A 20,031-nucleotide genomic window follows, 5' to 3' on the forward strand; every position below is an offset into this window, starting at 1 on the left:
CTCATCATCATCACTCATGGCTATATCTTCTCGCGTACGCTTGGCTAACTGTTGTTGACCCCATCTCGCTGCGGCTTTCTTCGATTCCGTGTCCCCAGGTAAACCTAGTATATCCCTTATATCATTCATAATCCCTGGAAAGACTTTCTTTACCGGATTTGAGTTGAACAACCGGGCAGAAACATTAGCTTCAGCATCACTCTTCTTTTCCTCGTTTGATATGCGTTCCGCAAGCTTCAAATGAATAAATACAGGTGATTCGGCAATTCGTTTTGTTTTAGCCATCTGTTTTATAAGGTATCTTTCAGCGGTTTTATGCAAATCTAAGGCCTGAAGTTGCAGTGGTTAGAAATTGGTCTCGAGCTCAACATCCGGGCTATTAGAGCAGTAGTGTCGCACCTTCAAAGCTTCAACCTCATTCAAACGCCGATTCAATAGCATTCTATCGCTCTCTTGTCTTGCGGCCTTTTCTCTCCGACCTAGCTTCTGCCGTTCGAATCCTCTGGCAACTTTGAGTGCGCGATGAAGAAGCACCACGCCATGTTGGACCGTCTGGTCAAGGCGTAGCCTCTGTATTCTCAGCTTCTTATCGCCCCAGTTATACGAGCCGTCCTCTTCCGATACATCGCGCTTTCGTTTCGCCATTTTTTCACGGCTTTCTGGATGGGCGGTGATAGTTCCAATAAGTTTGATACTCGAAGTTTTGGAAGTTGAACAATTATTATGCGCCAAGACAATTTTTTTCCCGCCTTATCTTGACAAGCTAGTTTAGTTGCGATAAGAACTATAACTACTCTATTACCAATAAACGCAACTTAACCTGAGGTACCAAGGCTATGTAGGTTAAATATCTAATGAAATGAGCATGGCAATGGCAAGCAAAAGCTATCAGTGTATGTCAGGTTTTATAATTATGCTGGCGCGGAAACCGCTCCATAACTGGATAATGACTTAATTAAGCGCTAATGCGCAGATTGTTGTATATATGATGATCTAGCCCAAAAGAAAAGGCGGAACAAAAAACGCTATACAAGTCCCAATGAAAGCCAAAAAAAAAATTAATCTAATGTGCAGGTATCTGGTACGTAGAGTTCCGAGTCGCTCATTTGAACATGTCCTCACTTTGCTCTAAATCTTCTTCTTCGGCAAAACCAACTACCGTGTTGGTCATCTCATTGATGACGCTGATGACACGTCGTTTGCGGTGTACTGTGTTTCCTTCTGAATCTCGCTTCGTGGCTATATTTGACGGGCTTGCAATGTTTGTTTGCTTTTGCCGGTCCAGGGTTTGTCGGACATTGTCAACAGTGCTTGTACTGGGTACGCGTACCCATTCTTCACTTTGATGTCCAATCGACATATCGCGGTCAACATTTTCAATACTATCTTCTGGGTCATTGCACGCAACCATGCTCCGCAGCCTTCGGGGCGAAACAATGTAGCCAGGCCGTATGAAAGCCCAAGGCTGGGAAGTCGAGCCTCGAAGGGACGCACGCATCACATCAACAACACGTAGTGGATAACCGTTCCTTGGTGATGCTGTGGGGATTAACTCTGCCGGGATCATGATATCTGTTATTGAACGACAAAGAGTTGTGCCAGCAGGTGGTAATGATGACTCATGATCGTCTGGAATGCCGTTGACGGACATCGACTGTGAAGGGGTAGTTGATGTAGAAGTCAGGGGTGTTGAGCTCCCAGATATTGATGTCGAAGCGGCAGCAGCTGCAGCAGCTCCGATAGCACCACCAGGGTGATATCCCTTGAAAACCTCAGCAGGCCCTCTTCCAGGTGTGGTATGAAGTCGTCGAGCCACGGCGAGAGCCAAAGCATCGCCAACAGCCAGTGCAACGGTGGTCGAGCTTGTAGGAGCACAAACACCGAACGAAACTTCCTCTGGTTCATGGATGGGCGATGGAAGTAGAATCGTGTTGGCATTACTAGAACCAGCTAGTAATGGACACGATGATGGCTGTTTGTACGCTGTTATCACAATAACAGATGTTGTCGAGGGAAGATGTGGAAGAACGAGCAGTAGCTCAGATGTTTTGCCAGAATATGTGATAAAGAGGACGGTGTCCGTCTATGTGAGTCCCCGTATTAGCACCACATTCATATCCAGCAAGAGGGAGCAAATCCCAGAAAACAAAAAAAAAAAAAAAACCGTCGGACTTACCGGTCTCACCATGCCAAGGTCTCCGTGTAGCGCTTCCGTTGGATGCAGGAACGAGCAGTATATCCCTAAACTGTTCATTGTAGCCACGACCTTTTCCCCGATCTTACCACTTTTCCCCACTCCACATACAATCAGCTTGGATCCTGCATTAATAGTGTTGGCGATCTGTTCCACAGCTCGTTCCATGTTATTCCGCGCCAGCTCGTTGGTGCTATAGACTCGCTCAAGGTTTTCCAGGGCGGCCCGTTCCGTAGCAATGACATGGATTGCCATATCGACGGACGATGGATGGGGTGATGACGAGGATGCGGAATCAACGCCCGGGTATGGGGGAGTCATGGGTAGTGGTGGGATGAGACTCGACTTGATGGTCTGTGGATTCGAAGGAACTATCGGAGGTGACATAGGAGAGAGCTGGCGAGTGCGTTTCCTGGCGTAGAGAGTGGACACCATATTGTGAAGAGTACTCGTTAGGGCCCAGCAGTAAAAGGCAGCGTAGACGCAGGCCTGCTAGAGAATTGGATCGTAGAGGGGTGTTTATCGACCGCTTCTCAGCAGCGGGGGCGCAAAGGATATTGGTATCTGTATCACGTCGATAAAATATAAAGTATACAGTAAATTTACGGGAAAATAAAGAAAAAAAAAAAAAAAAAAGGAATGGAATCCAAGCACTGTTCGGCTAAAACGAAATCCGGAACAACGGTAAAGATAGGGGATCCAGACAGAAACTGTTCTCATATATTCATATTCCCAGAAGTCTGAAAAATGGTCCAAGGCCCAGGGTAGACGGAGGAATGGAATATCCGAGGGAGGAGAAGAGTCCCGAGAAGGCCTCCAGGCCAACAGGATCTTTGCCCCAGGGCCGTTTTGCGATGCAGGGATGATGCAAACGGCACGCCAGCCAATGGGCACGGCACCTGGTATGTCGGATTTAAAGGGGGTGTGCCTGTTGCTAAGCAGCCGGGCCAAAGTGTGACAGGCTGGAATCAGAACCAAGCCCGCCGCCTCTGCAGCTTCTGTGAGGGTGTTTGCGTGTGTTGGAGGGGATGGCACCGCGCGAGAGGCGTTTTGAGAAGAGCCGAGAGGAGGGAAAAAAAAAAAAAATAAAGGTCTGCGGGTTTTAGATTGATAAGATCAAGGTTCACTGCTTAGTCAGTCGCAGGCGGAAAGTGTTGGCCCGTGGTTTGGTATTTCGCCATCCAGCTTTCTTTGAGGTTGGACGCTGGAGATGGAGGTATATGCTTGCCGAACAATGGGATCCAGAGTAACTAGTTAAGGGGCTGAGCAAAAAAGTTTGGTTGGCGGAGTTTTTCTCCAGAGACCAGAAGACGAGAAGGACGGGGTGTGCCTTACGGACGGAGCAGTTTAGCTGTGCGCACCACCAGTACGGATGAAACAGATAGAGTGGGCGGATGCTGAGGAATCTTGAACTCTCTTTGCGAAGATGATAGTCTGGCGCAGAGCCAAGGGATGTTGACATGCATGCTGTGCGAGAGGCGCCAGTGGGATGGAATCAATGATGGAATCATCTGTTGATAGTGAGAAAAGAAAAAGCAACTTCTGACCACCACATGGAATGTTGGATGCAACTATGTGCAGGTCAATGCTTCAGCGAGATTATCGATATTTTTGATGAAAATCAGAAAATTACATGGCATAGTAGTACAAATGCGAGCGTCGTCTTCATGCCTGTCTGTCCGGCATGAACGAGAACAAAAAAGCAAAGAGTTGCTGACTATTCACCGAACGGAAGTCTGCCGTCGGTGGTCTAGAGGAGGGTAGGCGGCAGCAGCGGGAGGAGTATCACTTCAAGGGTTTGACTCCTTTATGAATTGCTGCAATGCCCAATGACAAATTCTCGTAGCCATCGCCTGGAGTAAGGAAGCCGGCTTTGCGGATCATGCCGCGAAACTCCTCCTGGCTGGGGAACCTTTCGATGCTCTCAACGAGATACTGGTAGCTGGCACGGTCTCCGGCCACAAGCTGTCCAATAAGTGGAATAGCACCAAAGCTCCACCGCTTGTATACTTTATCGAAAGCGCCGACGGTCACCTTGCTGAACTCGAGACATGCAAAGACTCCGCCAGGCTTGAGAATGCGGTAGGCCTCCTCCAACGCAGCCTGCTTGTTGGTAAAGTTACGGATGCCAAACGCAACAGTGTAGAGGTCGACTGAGTTGGATGGGATGGATGGCATTGACTCTGCATTGCCTTGCATGAACGACAGCCTATCGGAGTTATAATATGGCGTGTCAAGACTCCGCTTTTTCCCCTCTGTTAGCATGTCTGGGTTAATATCAGCAACCGTAACCCGAGTATACTGATCATGCTTGATGTTTGTGGCATGGTCCAGCATGCGAAATGCAATGTCTCCCGTCCCACCAGCAACGTCAAGTATATTCCACCCTTGGTGTTCGACCTCACTGCTGCCACTTTTGCCGGGGCCTTCACGCGCGTACTGACGGCCAGGATTTAACGATCGTACAAAATAGTCCTTCCACAATCTGTGAATGCCGAGTGACATGAAGTCATTCATCGTGTCGTAGGAGCGAGCTACTGAGCTGAAAACGGCACCAACTGCATGTGAGAGTCAATAAACTGAGCTTCACTCGACTAACTGAGGGCAGGCGGATACCTTACCTCTAGATTCCTTCTCAGACTCCCGCACCGTCTCGAAGCCAAAATGAGTCTTACGCTCATCAGGTTGCTGCCCTGGGTTCTGCAGTCGAGCAGAGCAGGAGAAACACCTGTAAGGGGTTTGAGGCACCAGCGGCCGTCTCTTTGCACTCCAATGCAGTCCTCGCCACGCACTTCTTGATGCCATATTCATTATCTCAACAGCTCTATCTCTCTGCACCCCTTGTTTTTCTCTTTGCTTCTCTCGTTTCTCCAGTCACTCTTTTGCTGCTTTTCTGAAGCTCAAAAAAGCTCCAGAAATTTAATTCCTGTAGATTATGTAACACAATAAATCATATCATGTGATCAAGTTTGAGCCCCAAAAACTTTATAGCAGAAAGTCTGGGACTAAGCTTCAGCTGAGGCCCTGGTATCATCAACAACTCACAAGTATGAATGTGCAATGAACAATATATATAGCATTTCACTATATCCTAGTCTACCGGTGGGACTGCCTTGCAGTACCTAGGAATAATGACTACCACATCGAAGAGCATACCTCGACGACTTCTCGCTAGATGAAAGTGAGCGCTGTCAGGCCTGCGTTTCCAACCCACAACAGACCAAAATGCTGGATTCTAAATTGTTTCATTTACTAATCATCGAGACTCAGCAAGCAATCCTGGAAAAATTATATGCGAAAGGGAGATTGAATTATAGTCTGACCTGACCACGACATAAATATACCTAGGACCTTAATATTATATCTTAACTGGGCTCAGTTGTGTGGTGTTCTTTAGGGCAAGGACAGCTCAACTCATCCAGTCTTTACATTGCTTATAGCAAGTGTAATAGCCTGGGATGGAGCTTTCTACTCGACTTTTCTTTTAGCTTGAAACTCCTATTCTTCAACAATGAGAATATGCGTAAGAGCTGAGGTCTTCACATCTCTGTTGGCAAAGCAAGGGTGTGAAAACTCTTCGCTTTGAAAACCCTCCGATTTTCAGTTATTACAATGGCTTTATTTCCCTTCATATTACCTTTGAAGCACTCTAAGAGCTAGCTTGCATTTGATTTGCCAGGTGATGCACCTGTTACGGTGATTGATCTTGGCTATAAGACCTGCATGCCGGTAGTTGTGAGCAATATATATTGAACATATATTGGAAGGAATCATGCGTGTAACGGCTGCTCAAAACATTTTTAATGTCCTCGACTTGAAAGAATCTTGAAAACATAGAAAGACAACCCGAATGAACGGAGGTTACACTTACAGCTGACTCAGGGGTTGCATGACTACCACATTGCCTAGAGGAGAATAAGTACTCATGGATCAGTGTTCGCCTACTAATGACAAGGGCCTCCTTCAGCTAAAATAGCTCTACATGGCCTGCCCTAGCCGCTGCCGTATCTTGTGGTGTGTCTATGGACCCTAGTTTGACATTGTGAAAAGACATATCGGGTGAGCGTTATGTAAAGCGCGGCTTCGAAGTACAGATTCGGGCATGCTAACTACCTGCTGTCTAACCACTGGATAACTGACTAAATGACACGCTATGAAATGAGCCAATTTGAAGGGCTTTCTACATCGCTCAATAAACATGATTCATGGGACGGTCTAGCTTGTAAAAGGCTAATAAGGAAACCAACAAGAATAGCTAACTCACATATTTCGTTGCATAGTACGCCTTGCAAGAAGCTTATCATCTCCAAGAGAAGCCCAGAGTTGAAGGAAATTTTCTTGTCAGCAACCATCCATTTTACCCAAACATACCTCCCAATACATCAAATTCCAAAAGGGGTATAAAATATACTCTTCGTTATGTGTTGGAAGAGGGTAGCCTTACTTCGAATCACTATATTGACCTAGCATGAGAGTCAAACCTTGAATCAAAGAAAACTACCTTGTCAAACTTGTAATATGCAGTATGCAGTATGTGCTTTGAAATATACTTCGTATTCCGTACATTGATGAAATATAGCTGAGCGAGTGCGGCCACTTTCCTAGAAGATCCACATAAGTAAACCGAACCATACAAGGAGATTGTTACACCAGGATAACCTTGTCGCGCAGATAAAAAGCACAAACGAGCCGTGCTTCAAGTAAGTAGTTAAATCCCGCGCTAAATTCGTCTGATAATTGAAAACCTGTGCCAAGTCGACCAAGGCGCTTTTTCCCCGCAAATTGTAGCGTAGTCAGCGCTTATATGTTGCTAGGCGCCTTTTCTTGTCTGTCGGGTGGGTGTTCTACCAGCACCAATAATGTGAACTTCGGTCTCAACAATATAGTTGATAAGAGCTTTCAGACCGGTCTTACTTATATACCCTTTAATTAGAGAGCGGGTTATTTAACTAGCTGCTTGGTGAAACTAAATCTACATCCTTGTTCTTCAGTTTGTCGGCAACATACGAAGACGCCCCATAGAATCACAGTTCTATGCCACCTATATGGAGAACCATATGTTATTATTCACCTAGCTGGAACTCCGCCATGGAATAGAGTCGATCAGAGAATCAGGGAGCTTGTGATAATTCAAAATACAATGACCGGCCGCAGGTATAAATCATGCGATTGGTCCCCGCAAACCTTAAACTTTATTGGCTAGCCAAATTCTTGGCATACCTATATCTTGACTTTTACTAGCGGGAAGGTTTGACTCTCTTGGCAAATTACATAATCTGAAATTTACTAATATCTGACTAAACTATCACATGACCTGCTTTAGGCCGACGCCAGCCGAGTTGCCCACCTTTCACCCAAAGCGGGAAGAGAAACAACTTCGCTGCCATCGGTTTTTTTAATGCGCTGAGATTCATTTGATAGAAGAGCCAACATCGAGCAGTCAAGGCGAGTCTCAATTGATACCATCACGGTACAGCAGACAGACAGCAGAGACGAACAGCCGACCAGACAGACGACCAGACACACAGCCGACAGCCGACCATGCCTGTCCTTCGCCTTGTCCGCCCCGCCCAGGGAGCTTTGCTGCGCGCCTCTAGACTGCCTATGAGCAGGGTACGATGGGTCAGCTCAGTGTCACAGCCACCAGGCTCAGACCAGTCAGTATCAGAGCAGCAATTGCCCTCTGTCGAGCATCTGAGCAGGGCGAGCGCTAACTGATACGTTCGGAATTTAGTGTTCGGTTTCCTGGCGCCGTGAACAGCAAATTCACATCCGAGATGTCCTTCGTCACCCCTGCCTCGAACCCAGCCATTCCGACATATAGGGTAATGGACTCGGAGGGTATGATTGTTGACAAGTCGAGGGGACCGCCTGACGTCAAGGATGAGGAGGTTATCACTTGGTACAAGAATATGCTGAGCGGTAAGGAGAGAGCTTCGGCGCTAGGCCCCGAAAATACGCCTCGGCTGACCGAAAGATGAATTTACGTAGTAAGCATCATGGATATGATTATGTTCGAGGCACAGAGACAGGGCCGTCTTAGTTTCTATATGGTAAGCTATCATTGTCTGATTGATGGTGCGTTGCCATATCGGCTTACAGTTTGCATCTAGGTCTCTGCGGGAGAAGAAGGTATCGCTGTTGGCTCAGCAGCTGCGCTATCTATGAAAGACGTCATCTTCTGCCAGTACAGGGAAACTGGTGTCTTCCAGCAGCGTGGGTTCACCTTGAAGCAGTTTATGAGCCAGCTTTTTTCCAATCGCAATGACTCTGGGAAGGGTCGTAATATGCCTGTCCACTACGGAGGCAAGGACGTGAACACCGTGAGTTAATTAATGCCATCTGCTTTGTGCTCATTCTGACACCTCACTTCTAGCATACCATCTCATCAACCCTCGCAACTCAAATACCCCATGCTTCTGGTGCTGCTTACGCACTTAAGATGAAGGCGCTGCAAGATCCTAATGCCGAGAAACAAGTAGTTGCCTGCTACTTTGGTGAGGGAGCAGCCAGTGAAGGAGACTTCCACGCTGCTCTCAATATTGCTGCCACACGCTCCTGCCCTGTAATCTTCATCTGCCGGAACAACGGCTACGCCATCTCTACTCCAACCCTAGAGCAGTACCGAGGAGATGGAATTGCAAGCCGTGGTATCGGTTATGGAATCGACACCATCCGTGTTGATGGAAACGATATCTTCGCGGTCCGTGAAGCCACCCTTGAAGCTAAGAAGCGAGCTCTTGAGGGTTCAATGCGTCCCGTTCTTATCGAAGCCATGAGTTACCGTATCTCTCACCACAGTACTAGTGATGACAGCTTTGCTTACCGTGCCCGCGTCGAGGTTGAGGATTGGAAGCGCCGTGATAACCCTATCTCTCGTCTCCGCAAGTGGATGGAGAACAAGGGCATTTGGAACGAAGACTTGGAGCGCGAGACCCGTGAACAGCTTCGTAAGGACGTCCTTGCGGAATTCGCTGCCGCCGAGAGAGAGAAGAAGCCTGCGCTGAAGGAAATGTTCACCGACGTCTTTGCAGAGCTTACCCCTGAAGTAAAGAAACAGAGAGAAGAGCTTAAGCGCATCCTTGAGAAGTATCCCAAGGAGTACGACCTTAGTGAGTTCGAGGGTGGTTTAAAGGGGTTGTAAATGAGACAACCTCTGCTTCAAACCACAAATCACTCCCTCTGTTCGCCATTTCCCGTCTCCTTGGATATTTGGAATGATGTCCAATATATCATATGGCTCATTTTTTTCATCACCCTGCAACAGACAGACTGATTTATACGCAAAATAAATATATAGCGTTGTTTTGGCGTTTCGTTCTCTTAAGAAACGTACTTGACTGGCTTGGTTTTTTTTACTCTTTTTTTTTTTCAATTTTGTCCTTCACCTTGAAGAGCACGCTAAAATGTACATACCATAGATCAAGATTCTCTTTTGGAGCAGAGTGTACTAGATATAGAAATACACGCCTTCAAATATGACACAGTCTACTGACTGCAAAAGTGGCTACTTTCAGTTGCCAAGAGGCTTCTCTCAAACCCAGACCTAAAGACCGTACAAAAGCGAAAGGGAGGCATTAGATAACGCTACAGAGAAGACATAAAAAGCATGAATGATCGTAACATGGCAAGTCAAACAGACTCCATATAATGCAGAAGGGGGACAGCACGTTAAAGGATGGACTCGCAATAAATCAAGCAAAATCATAGAGATTGGAACAAGCGAGTCCGATTACGACTTCTTGTGAGTGGCCAACACAATATTCGGCAACCTCCCTTCATCGTAAATTACTGCGACTGGGCCATTGACTCTGCTGCAGCTGCTAAAGCCTGCTGAACAAGCTTCTTGTTCCTCTTAACTAGAGCCATAACTTTCTTGTCGATGGTGTCAACTTCTCGCCTCGATACATCCAGCTCAGCCTGAGATGCGTTAATCATGGCTCGTAGTTCAACATCAGGCATGTTCATTAGCTCTTCAAGGCCAGGGCCAAAGCTAGGACGACGTCCACCCATCAACTTTGACGCAGACGAACGAATAGGGACAGTTTCGCCGCCACTACTAATCGCCCAATTATGAGAGCGCACCATCTCAGGCTCGGATGTGGATGTGTTTACGCCATTGCTTGCATGCGGCGGGTGGGACAAGATCGCAGATGAACCTTCACCGGCGATGCTGGACACAAGACCGTTCTGAGTTGAGTCCTCATCAACCCAACAAATATTGAACTTCTCAGGGGTAGCGAAGAGGGCATCCAACCCACCCCCGCGGTTTGTGATGTCAGGCTCAGAGATGAGAAGGGAGGGGTAAGAATTCTGAATGACATCTAGAACAGATGAGAGGCTCTTCTCCAACGCAAGATACCGGTCTTCTTCGTCGGCGGAAAGATGACGGAGGATACAGCCGGTAGGTGTGATGAGGGCACGGTGCTTGAGCTTATCAGGGTCACCATTGCTGATACGTACAGGTTCACCTCGGAGAAGCTGTTTCCGGTGCTCATCTGTCAGCTCAAGTGGATTCTGCAGCATGTCGTAGTCGTCGGCATTGCACTTCATATCTGTACGTTGGCCTAGATTTGGTGGGTTGAAGAGTAAGTGGGTGTTCAAATCAAAATCTTTATGTTGCTGAAGCTGTCCAAGGAGCGTGGGAAGAGGTGCCGTGCGTTCAAGAAAGAGATCTTTGACCGGTACACCTTTCGACTCGGCATCCATTGTCATTTGCTGGAGGGTGTTATTCTCCCGCCATGGTTCGCTTTCTACTGGAGCTTTTGATTCTTGTTTCTTTGGCTCCTCCTGATTGATGTTTGACTTGGATGGTGGGTCTTCGGGCTCCGCTTGAGACTTCCCAGCATCATTACTTGATGATTCTTTCTGTTCTCCGTCGGATGCGTTGGCATCAACATCACTATTGGGCTGCTTCGGTGTCTTCTTCGTCTTGCGTTTACGACCGATGATCGGGGCTTGAGTTTCGCTGTTGGCTGCTGAAGTAGCTAGAAGGATTTCATCCTTTTTGGCCTCGGCATTTTTGGCCTTCAATTTCCTGTCCTTCTTCACTTGACTCTTTGTAACCGTTCGAACAGGCGCAGATCCAATTCTAGATGGTGGTGGCGAATTCGCTCGAGAAACGGAGGCGGACGTTTGGGCATCATACTCAGAGCCTACTGGCGTCGTTGGTCTGCTGACAGAAGAGAGATTATGTATTCCTGGTCGTTGTTTCACGCCCCATACAGATGTGCTTGTTGATGTTGTAGGTGGTGCTTGTTCTGACTTCGGCGTATCAACAACCCGTAAAACCCTTGGCTGGCGAGGAGCCGGAGAGTTTGAAGTACGAGAGTTGGTCCCTGGAGTATCTGGCCTAGATTCTGGACCGGCTGAAGAAGTAGCTAGGGGTGCAACACTCTGCACGGGGGTTGAACTGAAGACAGGTTCGCGAATCTTCTCAAATGTCGAAAGATCAAGTTTTAAGGGTTTTGATTTCCCGTGGCTGGATAATTGGTGTGTTTTTGACGATGAATTGTCACTTGATAAAGTAGTTTTGGCAGCGCTACCAGCCTTGGGTTTGGGAGACCCGAGGGATACTTCGGCAGCTCTACTAACTGGCTGCTTCAAGGGAGTAGCTGGAGAACCTCGTGCTGATTCGGGTGCAGCATTCGTCTCTGTGAGTGCTTGAGGATGCACTAGCCCTGGAGGTGGATTTATGTTCAAAGGAGTCTTTGGGAGTGAAGGGCTTGATGTTCTGGATTCACGAACGAGCAATGCAGGTGGATGAGCATGGGGTAAGCCGAACCCAGGCGGCACAGAGGGAGTTCCAGACCGGCTTGAGGTCAGCGATGATTCCCCTGGAAGAGAATTAATGATTGGCAGACGAATTGGGTCCGTCGGTTGTTTGTCGTAATTCGGCTTAGATGCTGGAGCCAACGGTGGGAAATCTTCGTCTTCTAATACCAAAATGTTAGCATATAAACCCGGAATATTTTCTGTCCTGTCTAACGAAGGTGGCGTAAGCTGTGATGGCAAGGAAGGGAGCGTAGTAGGGGAGGTAGGTGCAGCTACATGGGTAGCCCTGGGGCTTCCTTTGTTTCTATATACATATTGGCTGCAATTGGCGCTACAAGATCAGGGCAGAGGATACGTCGAATCACACATAACAAGTTGGAGACATCTATATGGGCAAAATAACAGTGAGAAATTTTGTTTCGACATAGGTAAGACTGGGCTTGGGTACAAGCCCATAAAAAACAGGGAGGATTAACATACAAAAAGATTTCCTCCCGAAGGAAAGTGTGTTTTTTGGGTATAGTCCGAAGAAACGTAGGTTGGCGCGAAAGGAAACCTGAACCCCCAGCCATAGATATGGCAGGCAATATGAAAACGTTTTCCCAATATCGCGAAAAAGCCCTTCGAAAAGCATATTCCTGGATAAATGTAATATGTATGACGCCTCCCGCCAGCCAAGTATCGCGAACATGCGATGTGAACGCCCAGTTGCACGCGTTTCAACGAATGTTTCCCGTATGCAGTGCTGAAATAAATGCCAAATAAAAAAACAAACGAAGAAGGAAAATTAAACAGCAGCCTCTGTACTCCTAGTGGGTGGTGGGTAAAAGAAGGGGGAAAGAAAAGGGAGAAACCATGTAAAACATAAACGCTTAGGTAAGGAGATTGGAATAATATGAAATCTCATACAATGGGAAAGATATAGGAAAATGTGGTTGATAGGGAGATGATGAAAGGGGTAGAAAAGGCTTGGGATTGATTTGGGGGAGCCACACAGTTTGGAGAAGGGTTATCTTTTACCACCTTCCAAACCCTCCACTGTACACCATATTGGAATGGTTGTACCCACCTTGACCCTGACTCCCGTACAGCCCCTGCCCAGCGGCAGCATTGGCGCCACCTTGGTGCATCCTCGCCTGCAAAATACTCGGGTCTGCAAGATCTACTACACCGCCTCCGCCGGAGGAAGTGTTAGCATGTCTATGCTTCTTTCCCCTCTTTTTCTGCTTCTGTGGCACTTGATCTTGATATAGACCAAGCTGCTGGCCATAGAGCGGGTTCAAAAGGCCTGAAACGGGAGCCAGAGGAGGGGGTGTGCTATTTTGTTGGAGTAAAGGAAACAGGAACTCACGCTTTGTTGCATCATGGGACTGGACATTCCCGCCAGTGCCCCTGGCACGCATAATTTCACGCATCAAATCAGCATTTCCATCTTGTTTGGTACCGAGCCCAAGGTTATTGTTCATCGTGCTGGTAAAACCATGGCCCTGGGCAAACATGCCGCCACCACTGACTGGAGGAGTACCGGCACTCTTCAATCCTGGTGGCGGGCCTTGAATACCGCTCACAAAGTATTGATTACCAAGAGTGTGTTGTGTAGTAGGGATCGAAAGAGGATTCGGGCTGGATGATTGCATCATAGGGCCCTGAGAACCAACAAGTCTGCCACTGGGGTTTTTGGAATTAACATCATAGGCAAATGAAAACCGCGAAGACTGCCTTGTATGTCCGGGTATATTATTCAATCCAGCCATCTGGTTCTGAAACGTTCGGGCATTTTGATCAAAGGTGCCAGACGAGGCATGGGCTTGGAGATCCATAATGTTATGCTGCTGGGCCCCAGCAGACTTGAGTAGCATGAGCTGCTGCTGTTGAAGCTGGGAAAGATTTCGGGCATTGACATTGATGTTCTGGAACTGATGGCTATTTGGAACAGGGGACCCCACAGCCGAGTTGTTGGCCGTTGCCTGCTGAGAAGGAGGCTGAATAGCAGATTGTGGTTCTCTTTGATGTCGCCCGGGAACACCAACGCCACCATGGGCGTCCTCTGGTTCACCACCTAGCTGTGAACTCCCGCTTTCAAGGTTCTCTTCTTCGGCTGGAGCTTGTAAAATTTTCCCATCGAGGGCATGTTTTGCTCGCTCTTGCTCAGCTTTCTCACGCATGGCCCGGCGTTTGACGCCTCCGTACGGGTCTATTAGGGATGGATGGTTCTCGATAAATACCAACTCGTTGTCAGGGACAGCTTCAGTTGAGAAGTGAAATCGGAACTCCGGCGAATTGATAGCTTTTACTAGCTTATCAAAAATCATGGTGGGAGAGGGAGATTCTGGTCGGCGTGCCGTATTCGGCTGTTCAATAGGACCAGCCGAGTCCGATGCAGTGTTCAGTTGTTCCGCTGTTCGTTGAAAATCTTTTCCATAGCCGTTTACGGGTCGAGAAGCCAATTGTTCGTTCGTCGGCTTAGGGCTAGGAGATGATCGACTCGCCGCTATACTCTCCCTCCTAGTTCTCTGAGCCAAGGAATCTCTATTCGCCCAGCTTGCAGACGATGGAAGGGCGGATGAATCCGTACTCGAAGCACGCACTCCGCCATCGTCCTTGACAGCGGGCCACTGGGTATTTGGAGCATTAACGGCCCTAGCATGGCTAATCGCAGGGGATGGACGCTGGGTGAGTTGGTTTGGCGCTTGTGAGATTACGGAAGACGATCCGTTCGATGGGTATCTTTGCGAAGAAATTGAATTCATGGATGAAAGGTCTTGTCGACTAAAACTGTTACTATCATTTCCGGTTTCATGAAGAAACGTGCAATTCCTGTTATTGCACGTTTCATTGCGGAGAAAGGAGGAACAGTATTTGGTAGTGCCATATTGCGCTCTATTAATAAATGTTAGTAAAACAAATGATCAACAAGAGAGAGGGTATATACATACCGCAAGACCCTGTCACCGTTAGGTGAGCCATCAACTGCCGCTATACATGTAGCCGCATCTATCTTCCTCGCAAAGGTCACGTAGACACCAATACCTTGGTTTGGGTTGCCACCTGGCTTCGCCTTGCTGACAACTATTTTGTCAATATCGCCATACTGGCCAAAATATTGGTCACCTCGGAGAGTTTGTAATAGTAAATTTTCGTCTCGGATTGTAGGATTGAGGCCGATAACATAGACGAGGTTCTTTTGAACCACCCGGACACCAGCCAAGTTTTTCCTACTTGAGGCTTCGATTTCTCGTTTTTCAGCCTCCTTTCGTTTGGCTGCAGCGGCTTTTCGATGTTTTAGAGCCAAGTCTGCCTTGAACCTATATGTAATAAACCCCGGTCAGTGAATTGTGATTTGTGAGGCTAAGAATAGGAATGAATCACGCACTCATCAACATCTGGGACACGGTATTGAATACTGTTTTCATCATAAACGCGTCTGCAATTTGGGCAACGGCCTTCTTCGCTATGGGTCTTGATATTGTTATAGCAAAATTGGCATATCTAGCAGTGATTCGTTAGCGGTTAATCTTCTGCTAGAGTTTTTGGCGTTTCACTAGAGGCAGAGAGGGGGCTATATTTTTCTTCTTCATATATTCGACGCGTACCTGGTAGCCACCACGGGCATGGCTTGAAGTTTTTATCAGAGAGATCAAACTCTTCAATACAGAGCGGGCTTTCAATGAGAGGATGTCAAGATTAGCAACCGCAGTCCAAGTGGCCAATCGTTCCGAGATATGTAGCAGACTCACCAGAGCTCGTCATCGTCGTCAATGACTGAGTCGTTTAGGGCTCTTGAAGACATGTTGTGAGAGATGTTCGCACCGGCTCAGAGACTGTTGGAATATGGGGCGGGAAAAAAAAAACTGAGGTTTCGAATAGGAAAGGGACCATGAACAAGCACGGGATTAAATTAGACAAGATAACCAGCTGGAGCCCCCCCGAAGACAAATGCAAAGAAATGAAAACCTGCCGTGAGAAACGGAGAGACGCCAAGGAGAGAGGAAAGACGGTGGGAGGAGGAAGACGTCGACGTCAAGATGGGATGCGCTGCGAAAACGAGGAGGGAGTGCAAGATGAGCTTTCTGCGCAGTGTCTTGGCGTCTTCTTCGTCTTCTGCTTAGGCGCCTGATTAGTCATGATATGTCACGTGCCATAATGTAATATTCCACGTGACTTAGTGCATCACATGATTTGACCAATCAGCGACTTGCATTTGCGACCAGAAAAGAACGTCGGGCCAGCGACGTCCAATCGAGATATCCAAGACACCTCTTTCCTCCGCGACACACAATCCCATCGGTGCTGCAGCTCAATTGCTCTCACAACGATGGCGTCCAGGCGATCTGTCCTGCGGCTAGGAGGCCGCCGCCCTTTGACCTCCGTCCAGACAGGCAGAGCCTCCAATTCTCTGCGTCTTTTCTCCGTGTCTGCACAATTCCAGGATGCGAAGTTTGTATCGAAGGAGGGAGTCCCTAACCCGCGCGAGGAGCCGCGACCTGGTAAACCGGACCCGGTTATTTTGTCTTGATTTGGACCCTCTCTTTCTCTCCTTTTTGCCCTGAAGGAACTTCGCATTGCTGACACATCTTGATAGCCGTCGGTCAATTGAACCGCCCGATCGTCAACCCAACAGACAAATATAAAGAGACGTCCGCAAAATTACATACCTACGGCCAATATCTCATCTCTTGTCTACCGAAGTACATTCAACAGTTTTCGGTTTGGAAAGATGAATTGACCATTTATATTCCCCCGGCTGGTGTCGTGCCTGTCATGACCTTCCTTCGTGACCATACCGCTGCCGAATACACTCAAGTCTCGGATATAACTGCTGTCGATTTCCCCACGCGAGAGTACCGTTTTGAAGTTGTCTACAATCTTCTCAGTGTGCGCCATAACTCCAGAATAAGAGTCAAGACATACGCAGATGAGGCCACCCCAGTCCCTAGTATCACTTCTCTCTACGATGGTGCTCTCTGGTTTGAGCGTGAGGTGTATGATATGTTCGGCGTGTTCTTCACCGGCCATCCCGACCTCCGAAGAATCATGACTGACTACGGTTTTGACGGCCACCCTCTGAGAAAGGATTTTCCTCTCTCCGGATATACGGAAATCCGATATGACGAGGAGAAGAAGCGTATTGTTGTTGAACCATTGGAATTGACACAGGCATTCCGAAACTTCGAGGGCGGCTCATCTGCTTGGGAAGGAATTGGCCAGGGTGTTGACAGAAAACCAGACAACGTCAGTATCAACGACCTTATCTCTTAGCTAAATATACGGGAAATACGCAGCTAACGCTTTTTTTCTATAGTTCAAACTTCCTACTCCAAAGCCTGAGGAGAAGCCTGAGGAGCAAAAGAAATAAACCAATTGTATATCACCTTCAATACATTACTGTTTTCGCTTGTTCTATTTTAATTGGTACAATGGTAGATTCGGTGGTTCATCATCTCAATCCTTTCCTGCCGGAAATTTTCCTTTACCAAATTTATATACAGATAACCCTGTGGGAGGCCACACTGAAATGCTCTCATATCTACATCCAGTCATCGGGAACTGCGGCCGTTGATGTATAAGCCCCCATATCCAATGTAATCAGCTTATCCAGCAAGGTCATACATCTGCTTTAAGTTACTAAAGTCAAGATAAGGGACATAAAACCTGCTAATGAGGCACCGTAGCCTGAAACATTACTTGGGGGGAGACGCCGGCCCCTTGCCTTGGGGTAGAATTAGGGTGATTACTAAGGACCCGTCGCGGTTCATACTCAACCTTATGGAATCCAACACTCTTCAGGTTGCAAGACAAGAGACATGCCTGGCGTACCCGACTCTCGCAAAGAGCCACCCAAGGAGTCCCTACTATGCTATTGCAAAGAGGAGTAAATAATTTTTCTTCTTCTGTCTGCAGTATGACTTTGAAAGGGGCCAGATTTGCTCCGCATAGCGCCGTGGGTTGCGATCCTGGTTCCCATAACAAGAACTCCCAAAAAGTCATGGAACGAGGAGGCGAGAGTCTGCATAAGAGCTTTTCTCTTTAGACAGGCCGTCTGGAATACCCCCACTCTCCATAACTATAGTACCGCATAGACTTTATGGAGTCTAAGCCTTAAGAATGCCCTGCTCGAGAGTGGAGATGCATACCGGGTGACCTAGATTGGTTTGATCCCAAGACAAACATATTCGAACCGCTTATTACGTACCGTCCGCAGATATAATCGGAGTAAGGGAACGTATCGATTGTTACACCGATGATCCCATATACCCAGATCCCAGTAGCACATCGTAACCTAATTGCGGAAATTGCGGAGCGCTGACTGGGCTGAATCGAGCAGTGGTAAGATCCTTTATCCCTAAGGTTTTGTATCTATCCAGACCATGATTCAATAGCCGAAGAAGGCTACGCCATCTTATCCCCTCCAAAACTGAACGTTTATCAAGATGACTACCGGACTGACTCACCGTGGGCGGCCGAAAGATATGGTCTCTAGCTGGAGATATTCAACGAAGCGCTAAACATATTATGGTCTCAAGTGAAACTAATGCAACATATCAAGCTGCAAGGAATCGTGCAACATGAATACCTACTGTGCTGTGAATTACCCCTGAATTAGAGGAAGGAATCGCGAGACGGGCACGGATAACAAGAATTCTGACATATAGAGCCTAATAAAGTCCATGTTTTCACATCCATACCCCCACAGTTGCGCCCGCCAGAGGGAAAGAAAGCCTGCACTACGGCAAAAGTAGGCACTATTTTAATATCTCCTGCCTCTCCTCATCCAGCGTTTACTCCTTTAGGAGATTGCCTGGCGTGATAACAGCCTCTAAACGCTCGAGATCTGCTATAGCTGAAGCTCACGGCCTTGGCTGGTTATTTCCCCGAGGTGGCACTGCGAGGCGGGCATGTTGAGGTACATCCCGTATACCTTTGACTGGCTACTACTATGGCCAAGCTTTGGATTGCCGATATCTCGATGCAAGCATATTCTTAGATCAGTGACATCATACTACCGGCTTGCATTTACGTAGACGTACTGCTATTTTGTTGTGTTTGTTACTGTACTTCAATGCTGTGCTATTGGCTGATGGTTCCAGTTACTGGTATATGCATTCTCCAGCCCCGATAGTTAAATATATGATACCACATGGGAAGCCGTTTGATGAAACCCCTGTCTAGGTAATTAGTGAATGTTGGGACTCCATTGAGTGATGACTTCACTCTCGACCAGAGAACTGATGCGGAAATTGCCTGGTTTCTCATTTTCAGCCACTGCTGTGCAATATTACCATGGAGACATTGAGCTGTCTTTTTATACTATTGTGGTTATGATTATCAGTGTACTGAAACCTGTCGACATCCATTGGAAAGCCCGGTACTTTCCAGTGAGTCTGCCGTTATCCTTTCAAATTCTCGCTATCAGTAATACCTAAGGTAGGCTTAACTACCCAGGTTGAAGAAGAGAACGATACCAAGGCCCAAGTCTCATTTACATCGGACCCATAACCTCTTCGTCCCCGTCCAGACTAAGCTAGTCCTAGAGTGTGGCGTTTGAGTCTCGAAGCATCTATCATGCCTGAAGATATAATTAGGCTTGTTTCAAGACAAGATTCAACACATGAACCAACGGCATTAACGCTTACACTGGAAACGCAATAAGGGCCTTTCTCTACTTTGATTTTGACTTGGTTCACCGCACAAGCAAGTCTGAATGGTAATCAAGGGAGAATAAAAGAACACACGGGTGCAACTTGAGGCCGAGTCCCAGCTAATGGGCCGTATTGCTATGCATGAAGATTACCTAGGCATGCAGGTGTCAACCCGGAATACATGCCCTTGGCAGCGGCGGCTTTCCGGACGTCGTGTTCAATAGGGGCGCGGCAGGTCGGGGTTTGCTGGGTGAAGGCAGTGCTTTCAGCTACATCTTTATTCCATCACATCACCAGAGTTCACAGCGGAACTACCCCAAGAGTACGAGGCATGTGGGTGCTTAAGTGCCTTATGCTTGTCGAGCATGGGAAAACACGGGGGTAGGCAATCCTCAGTGTTCCAGGCTTCAGCATGAGATTGTG

General features: G+C 47.5%; 6 protein-coding genes across 8 annotated transcripts in view; 2 read left to right on the forward strand and 4 right to left on the reverse strand.

Moving 5' to 3' along the window:
• TERG_00090 (uncharacterized protein) overlaps positions 1–656 on the reverse strand; it is a gene marked incomplete at its 3' end in the record, with an annotated part of 1,387 nt that extends 731 nt beyond the window's left edge. The window contains exons 1-2 of the mRNA XM_047747550.1: positions 400–656; positions 154–330 (exon numbers count right to left, since the gene is read on the reverse strand). Coding sequence (XP_047603507.1) covers positions 154–330; positions 400–645 — 423 coding nt within the window. The 5' untranslated portion in view covers positions 646–656. The remainder of the gene's footprint in view (positions 1–153; positions 331–399) is intronic.
• Positions 657–1,102: 446 nt separating this feature from the next.
• On the reverse strand, positions 1,103–3,206 carry TERG_00091 (uncharacterized protein; the record flags this gene model as incomplete). Its single annotated transcript, XM_003238051.2, has 2 exons — positions 2,177–3,206; positions 1,103–2,083 (listed from the first exon to the last, which is right to left on the reverse strand). The coding sequence occupies exons 1-2, from the start codon at positions 2,627–2,629 to the stop codon at positions 1,103–1,105; spliced, it is 1,434 nt and encodes a 477-aa protein (XP_003238099.1). The 5' UTR covers positions 2,630–3,206.
• A 456-nt stretch (positions 3,207–3,662) lies between these two features.
• Positions 3,663–7,777, reverse strand: TERG_00092 (uncharacterized protein). The gene is made up of 2 exons (XM_003238052.2): positions 4,816–7,777; positions 3,663–4,752 (listed from the first exon to the last, which is right to left on the reverse strand). Exons 1-2 carry the CDS (start codon positions 5,003–5,005, stop codon positions 3,980–3,982), a joined length of 963 nt encoding a protein of 320 aa, XP_003238100.2. The 5' UTR covers positions 5,006–7,777; the 3' UTR covers positions 3,663–3,979.
• On the forward strand, positions 7,736–9,338 carry TERG_00093 (uncharacterized protein; the record flags this gene model as incomplete). Of its 2 annotated transcripts, XM_003238053.1 has the most annotated exons (5): positions 7,736–7,851; positions 7,929–8,116; positions 8,186–8,247; positions 8,308–8,517; positions 8,571–9,338. In XM_003238053.1, the coding sequence occupies 5 exons, from the start codon at positions 7,736–7,738 to the stop codon at positions 9,336–9,338; spliced, it is 1,344 nt and encodes a 447-aa protein (XP_003238101.1). The 2 variants fall into 2 exon arrangements, with proteins under 2 accessions (XP_003238101.1, XP_047605002.1); XM_047749039.1 differs by lacking the exon at positions 7,736–7,851 and having other exon boundaries at positions 7,972–8,116.
• Positions 9,339–9,982: 644 nt separating this feature from the next.
• On the reverse strand, positions 9,983–15,758 carry TERG_11512 (uncharacterized protein; the record flags this gene model as incomplete). The annotated part of the gene is made up of 6 exons (XM_003238055.2): positions 9,983–12,129; positions 13,038–14,848; positions 14,905–15,273; positions 15,338–15,419; positions 15,562–15,629; positions 15,706–15,758. 6 exons carry the CDS (start codon positions 15,756–15,758, stop codon positions 9,983–9,985), a joined length of 4,530 nt encoding a protein of 1,509 aa, XP_003238103.2.
• A 145-nt stretch (positions 15,759–15,903) lies between these two features.
• Positions 15,904–19,846, forward strand: TERG_00096 (NADH-ubiquinone oxidoreductase 30.4 kDa subunit, mitochondrial; the record flags this gene model as incomplete). Of its 2 annotated transcripts, XM_003238056.2 has the most annotated exons (3): positions 15,904–16,455; positions 16,551–17,200; positions 17,271–17,324. In XM_003238056.2, the coding sequence occupies exons 1-3, from the start codon at positions 16,284–16,286 to the stop codon at positions 17,322–17,324; spliced, it is 876 nt and encodes a 291-aa protein (XP_003238104.1). In that variant the 5' UTR covers positions 15,904–16,283. The 2 variants fall into 2 exon arrangements, with proteins under 2 accessions (XP_003238104.1, XP_047605003.1); XM_047749040.1 differs by having other exon boundaries at positions 15,904–17,200; positions 17,271–19,846.
• Between the last annotated feature and the right edge of the window lie 185 nt (positions 19,847–20,031).

The sequence above is a fragment of the Trichophyton rubrum genome (genome assembly GCF_000151425.1).
Source record: "Trichophyton rubrum CBS 118892 genomic scaffold supercont2.1, whole genome shotgun sequence".
Classification (NCBI taxonomy): domain Eukaryota; kingdom Fungi; phylum Ascomycota; class Eurotiomycetes; order Onygenales; family Arthrodermataceae; genus Trichophyton; species Trichophyton rubrum.